The following is a 6,968-nucleotide window of genomic DNA, read 5'->3' as shown; positions in this document are numbered from 1 at the left end:
GTAGCCATAAAGACCTTACAGAGAGGTCTCTGCTTCTTTATCTGGTTCAGAGATGAATTTCACTATAATGCAGTGGAACTGAACCTACGTAATATATTTCATCCTTCCATTGTGGTTGTCCCAAGCACAGGCGTGGGGATGTGTCTGCAGGCAGTTGGCAGGCAGGCAGGGCAGCCAGCAGGCTGGCGCAGTGAGGCCCTGGGGGAAGCCAGGCAGGCACACCAAAGACAAAACACTGAATGGACACATATTCCCTCAGCTTGAATTAGTCAAAGGGTCTATTTCTAGTTTTACAACTGAGGGTGTTCTCTGGAAACCCACATTTGGGTAGTGAAAATTGTACTTTCTGGACTGGACTCCTTGTGTGATAAGAAATGACGAAGCATGGAAAGACGACTTTAATATGTCTTTATCAGTAGACAAACTTCCTAAAAAATTTACATACTCATATCTGTATATAAACCCAGAGTAGTATGACATTGTTCTGAATCATGTAGTCTTTGCAAATATCAAGCAGGGTGAATATGTTTAAATCTAATTTAAATGTTTGGGCTTTTGTTTTTCCTAACTTAGAAATTAAAGCTATAAACTTTGTAGTGAGAAATAAGTTAGAGAGCTGTTTAAGTGACTAGGTACACTTTTTCCAGCCTTTCTAATGGCACAGGCTAGTTCTTAGGCTCTTTTTGAAGGAGGTTAGTATTCGAGCTAAACAAGTACACTGTATACACACGTTGTGGTCTTTTTGTCGTGCAGTAGTGAGGAGAGCAAACCTCTAACGCCAGTCTTTGCTTGTGGCTAGTCCATAAAATAATAGTCTTATAAAAGAGTATGGTGTTTATAGTATGAAAGCTTCCTAGCTCAGAAATGAATGCTATACTCTTCCAGCTTGTCAAGGCTTAGAGGGCCCTTGGTGAATGTAGGGTAACTCCTTCAAGAGTCAAGAGAGGAAGGGGGCTCAGGATGTCTAGTAGGTCACTAACTAGACCTGCCTAGGGCAGGTCCTGAGGGAGGGTGTGAGTTGACCTCCTAGGTCAGCATCATGCATATTGACTGTCCTGTAGCTTTCTGAGCAGCTTTCTTTTTCTTCCGGTCTGTCTTTCCAACTTTTACTAAGACAGTAAAGTGAGAGGACAAAAGGGCAGAGTAGAGCTGAAGGCACTGCAGCTGGCTCACAGTTCAGGGTAGCCCCCTGGCTTCCAGACAGTTCTGCTTTGGGGAGTTGTGTAGGCAGTGGACATTTGTTGAAACCCTCAAGACCCTTAGCACTGCTGAAGATGCAGAGATGTAGCAGAGGTGGACTCTGTCCTTTCTGAGCTTAAAGTCGTCGAGTAGGTGACATAATCCATTCAGAAAACATTTATTAAGCGTGTGTGTGTGTGTGTGTGTGTGTGTGTGCGTGCGTGCGAAGCACTGTGAGAACATAGCAATGACTAGACTGCAGCCCTGCTTTCTAAGGAGTCTGCAACAAATGATTAGGTAACAAATACCAAATCATTCTGGTACCATAGTGAACTTCCCAAAGAATGACATACACTCACCACTTCTCTGAAAATGAAGGAATCAACCGTGGGCTGGAGTGGCCTGGGAAGGCTTTAAGGTGGTGGTTGGCTTCATCAAGAACCCGGAACTGTGGCCATTTGTCATATACCTGGAATCTGCTAGGGCTAGGTTCTAACTTAGTTTCATAAGGTCCAAACTAAGGTTTCAGTGAAGTGTTAATCCATTTCTAAAAATGTAGGAAGTCTTGTGTTTCTGGTCAGGTTTGTCACTAAATGCTCCCTTTACTGTGAGTCATATGACTCCATCCTCACAGCCTTTCTCCCTCTCTTGCTCTGTTCCGTGCTGTTCCAGGCTCCATGTCCCAGATGTAGTCAGCTCCAGCTATTCAGCACACTTGTTAGTGTAGCAATGCCCATGATAATACTTTTTCCTTTTCCTTTTTTAAAGTATTTAACTTTCTGAATAGTCATAGATTTGATTTAGTTGAAAACCAAAATGTGTAAGAGACTTTTCAGTGAAAATTCCTTTTTTGTTGTTCATTTCTAACTATTCTTGCCTTCTCCCTGTCCAACCACTGTTACTAGTTTCTGATGCCTCATTTCAGACTTTCTGTATGTATACACAAGAAGCATGAATAGAAAATCTTCTTTTCCCTCCATGTTTATATACACAATTGCATGAAGTACACATTGTTTGCTCTCCTGTTTCCTTCACTTATCAGTATATCTAGATCTTTCTTATCGATACACAGAGCATGTTTACATTCTTTTTTTCTTTTTTTTTTTTTTTAACACTTTTTTGTGTGAATTGAGTAAAGATTTACAGAGTAGATCACTAAACAAGTCATACGCATTGTTTCATCTCAGCAATTGCTATGCCCTCAATTCACATTCTCTTTTCATAGCTGCATAGTACTCCATAGTAGGGATGTACCAGAATTTATTTAACCAGATTCCTTCTGATGAAGTCATTTGGGCTGTTTCAGTCTTTGCTATGACAGATAACCCTGTAACAAATAACCATACGCTGATGTCATTCCCATGTGCAAATACTATATACAACAATGGTAATAGTTATAGTGATTTAAGAGGCATGGGTGTGGAAAGAGATGTAGTAAAAGGATTCTCGCCTATAAGTCACTGGCTAGATGGTAGACACATGTTAATTCAGGTGACAGGGAGGGCAGTATACAAGGGGAAGGGAGGCATAGGAATAATGAAGACAGGTGAAGACACACAGAGGTCTGCAAGGGCTCAAGGGGATAAAGGTGTAAATAGCCATCTGTACACAACCTTGGAGCAACAGTGTTCTGTGCGCAGATACTTGGGCAGAGAGACACAGGCTTAATGGGTAAGGGAGGGAGTGGAACATATATATTTACATATTCCACAAATATATGAGACTTAGAAAGAGGATATTTGTACATGGGTAACCACAGGGAGGAAGCAGGGCAACTGTTGTTGCAGGGAGGGGGATTACAGTCACTGAGATGAAACAAGGTGTGTGATTCGTTGAATGTAAAATTGATGACCTTGTCTGTAAACCTTCACTCAATTCACAGTGAAAAGTTTTAAAACTAGAAAGCAAATAAGTAAAAGGATTCTCACCCTGGTATGTCCTGTTTCCTGGATTTGGAAGATCTGGGCCACATTGTAACCCAGAAGAGACCTGAAGAAAACCTGATAATGTGCCTATAATGGTAGATACTGGTTCTTATATTAGACACCTGTATTAAAAATAGACATAACAAGAAAACCTTGGATTTTAGGTTCTAATTGGCTTATCCCAGAGTTGCCTGGTTTCAAAAGATGTTTATTTGGCAAGAGGTCTTGGGTGACATCTGCCATCACTGGGCTTGAGCAACTTCATAGTCTTTTAGAACTTGTTCTTTCTGGGGTGCCTCCCAGCCCACTGTGGAATTCAACTCTATTGATTTTGTTTTTGTAGACGGGCCCACCTTCGCTTGTGCCTGGAGAAGTTAAAGGGACTGGTACCACTTGGGCCTGAGTCAAATCGACATACTACATTGAGTTTATTAACAAAAGCCAAATTGCACATAAAGGTAAGTACATCCTGGGGCTGTCTTTCTACTTTTACCTATCTAGGAAGGTTTGTCCGTTGTCAGGAAGGACAGCATATGTACACAGGCAAACTCTGGGTTATATGATCCACTCCCAAGTTTGTCTTTAAGTCAAAACTCATAGGTGAGTCAAAACAGGTGTATGTGGTTCTTATTTAGTCTTACTTCAGTGCAAGAAAAGGCTGAGTCTTTTCAGTAATTTAAACGCTGCAGCAAGTGAAGGTGATTGTGATAAAAATTTGATGCAAGTGGAAGTTGGTTCAATTGTTTGACAGTAAGGACACTTTACATAGTACTAAAGGGCACATATGAGTATTGTCTGTGAGTCAGACTTTTGTAACCTGGGGACTTACTGTATTTCTAGGACAGACTTTCCTCTGAGTTCTTCCAAGGTGCCTTTTGGATGAGTCACAAACCCAAACACCAAACCCACTGCCATCGAGTTGATTGAGACCCACACTGATCCTATAGGGAATTTCTGAGATTGTGAGTCTTGGCGGGAGCCGATAGCCTCAGCTTTCACTCGGAGCAGCTGGTGTGTTTGAACCACTGACAGACTAGCCCACAGGCACCTCTAAATCAGCATGTCCAAAAGCCCACTGGTTCTTTCTTACCCTCCTGCATCAGAGTGAACTGGTCCCATCCAACTCTCCATCCAGATGCACAAGCCACATCTCAGGAATCATCTCTGACAGCTCTTGCTCCATCACCTTTCATATCTAAGCCATCTCCAAGACCCAAGTGTTTCATGGACTTGTCTCCTTCCATCTGAACCTCACCACCATCAACTGCAGCACTCCTAAGAGATCACCCTGTGTCCTTCTGGCCCCCGTCTGATAGTTTCTCCATGCTTCCCCAGAACACTCCTTCCCATCTCAAATCAGCACGTCTTCCTGCTTCCAATCCTTTGCCTGGTCCCACCCTCGCCTCCTTGTCATCGTGGACCAGGTCCTTCCCTTACTCTGCCCTCGTTTCAGTTGCTTACATTTGGCATGCTCTCTCTTACCCCAGGGACCTTTGTACGTGCTGTTCCCTCCTGCTTCACTTGGCTAACGGGTTCTCACCATTTAGATCCTGGTGCCAGGAGCAGTTACTCAGGGAAGCCTCCTCTTCCTTCCTTCTCCTAACATTGGGGAGCTCCCTCTTAGCCCTAGTCCCAGTGGAAACCTGAACGTGGTTTGCTGACTATTTGTTGTCTCCAGTGTTAGACTATTGAGTCCACCAGGAAGGAACCTGGGTCTTTGTGCTCAGCTTCTAGCCTCAGCACCTCACAGGGTATCTGATACAGACTTGAACCACAGTATGTAGCTTGAGTAGCAAAGAGTAAGGTGGATTGTATTTGCGTTCCCGAGAGCTTGCAGCCCAAACCCATTTTCAGAATGTTGGCATATTTGTACCTTATTGTTGATGATGTTAAATGCCATGGAGTTGGTTTCAACTTATAGCGACCCTGTATAGGATTTCTGAGGAACATCTGGTGGGTTTGAAATGTCAGTTGGTTTAATTATGTTTAGTAGGCTAAGTATATGACAATTCTAGGGGAAAAGAACCTCTATTTAAAGTAGAACAAATGCAATCTTCCTAATGTTATCTGAAGAACATGGGAAGCCTGAGAGACATTTGTGAAAACAAGTGCTCTATGGAAATGTGCTTTCAAATCTCTTGGGTTGGACACTTTGGAAGCACAACTTCAGAAAAAAACCCAAAAACCTGGGAACTTCCTTTTTTTGGCTAACAGAAGTTCATTGAGATTTGCATTGACACCAAAAAGGGCCGATGTCATTGGCACATTGCACGTGAACAATGTCGTTTTAAATGGAAGTATCTTTCTAAAGCTCCCGTCACGAGAGTTGTCTTGCTCAGTGATTTAGGTGCACAGGGTGTCACTGAAGAGAAGGGTGGCCAGGTCCAGGGTTCCTGCCTCTTTGATATCAACATTGAGGGGTTCCAGATGCCAGAGCATCAGAGTTTACCCCAGAACCCTGTGATGAAACAAGTCCCATTGTGTTTAATGCTGAAGAAGTTAAGCCAGCTGTCACAGGCCAGCAAACTTCCTGTGTCTGAGAGGAGTTTGAGGAGTGATACACCCAGAGGCTCTTGAAGAAACCTGGCAGACATCATTGCTAGACAGGAAGATGCAGGGTTATTGCCCATTTAGGAGTCCACCTGTGAGCATCCACAATGACCCCTTTGACTTGCAGAAACTTGAAGACTGTGACAGGAAAGCCATTCACCAGATAGACCAGCTTCAGCGGGAACAGCGGCACCTGAAGAGGCAGCTGGAGAAGCTGGGCTTTGAGAGGATACGGATGGACAGCATCGGCTCCACAGTCTCCTCGGAGCGCTCGGACTCCGACAGGGGTGAGTCCTCTCCCTGCATCCCAGGCCAGCCTCGCTTACCCTGCCCGCCCTCTTCCATCTCCCATCTGCCAGTGCGTCACACAGGAGGCAGGGCATACAAGGAAATAAGTCATTGCCTTTGATTTAGAAAATGTGAGTAGTGGGATCTCTAAGAACAAGCCCCTCTTTTCTATGTTCAAGATAATAGCATCCAAAGAAGAGTTGACTTGGGGTTGGCTTGAGTTTCAGCTGGAGTTTTCTGGTCAGTTGTAGCTGGGAGCAACCTAAGAATGCCTTCACCAATTTCTCTCTCTCTCTCTCTCTCTCTCTCTCTTGCCCTCCCCACAGAAGAAATTGATGTTGACGTTGAAAGCACAGACTATCTCACTGGGGATCTGGACTGGAGCAGCAGCAGCGTGAGTGATTCTGATGAGCGGGGCAGCATGCAGAGCTTGGGCAGCGACGAGGGCTATGCCAGCTCCAGCATCAAGAGAATAAAACTCCAGGACAATCACAAGACGTGTCTCGGTCTCTAAGAGACGCTGGTTGCTTTGGCGGCCTCCCTGATGGTTCTCCCTGTCGGATCTTATTAGGTAGTGTACTGGACCTTCTTCCTACAATCCCCTTGCACGTAAATTTCCGTGTACCACCTTTACCACAATCAGCTTTGTCGAAATTCTGAAGGAAGTGCTTAGGATTGTGGGTTTCTGAATGCATCCACTAGCTTCACCTTCTCTACATAAAAATTTGTCTCTGAGAGACTGTACATTCCAATCAGTTTGAAGCATCAAAGAGTTCTTAGACTGAATAACCAACGTTCACATCTCAGCCATTGCCCCTCTTCTTTCCTGCCCTTACATAGTCCACCAGACCTTTCGTAAAGTTTTCTGGCTTACTGTGTTAACTGGCCTAGCAGAAATGTCCGAGTGTGTCTTGTGTTTAGGAAACTTGAAGGAAACAAACAAAGTTGAGATCCTGATCTCTGAACTCCAAAGTCAGCTTTGAAAGCAGCATTTAAGAGCACTTAACCATGACCCTCACCCTAGTG

At 44.0% G+C, this 6,968-nt stretch overlaps 1 protein-coding gene across 3 annotated transcripts in view; it reads left to right on the top strand.

Moving 5' to 3' along the window:
- The window catches only part of MXD1 (MAX dimerization protein 1), a 22,888-nt gene extending 16,237 nt beyond the window's left edge, over positions 1-6,651 (top strand). Inside the window, exons 4-6 of one of the 3 annotated variants that reach the window (XM_006862924.1) lie at positions 3,448-3,562; positions 5,782-5,941; positions 6,269-6,651. In XM_006862924.1, the coding sequence (XP_006862986.1) occupies positions 3,448-3,562; positions 5,782-5,941; positions 6,269-6,456 (463 nt within the window). In that variant the 3' untranslated portion in view covers positions 6,457-6,651. The remainder of the gene's footprint in view (positions 1-3,447; positions 3,563-5,781; positions 5,942-6,268) is intronic. The other 2 variants (XM_006862926.1, XM_006862925.1) reach the window with 2 other exon arrangements.
- Positions 6,652-6,968: the final 317 nt, after the last annotated feature.

The sequence above is a fragment of the Chrysochloris asiatica genome, unplaced genomic scaffold (genome assembly GCF_000296735.1).
Source record: "Chrysochloris asiatica unplaced genomic scaffold, ChrAsi1.0 scaffold00052, whole genome shotgun sequence".
In the NCBI taxonomy this organism is placed as follows: domain Eukaryota; kingdom Metazoa; phylum Chordata; class Mammalia; order Afrosoricida; family Chrysochloridae; genus Chrysochloris; species Chrysochloris asiatica.
This window is presented reverse-complemented; position numbering and strand designations above follow the sequence as displayed.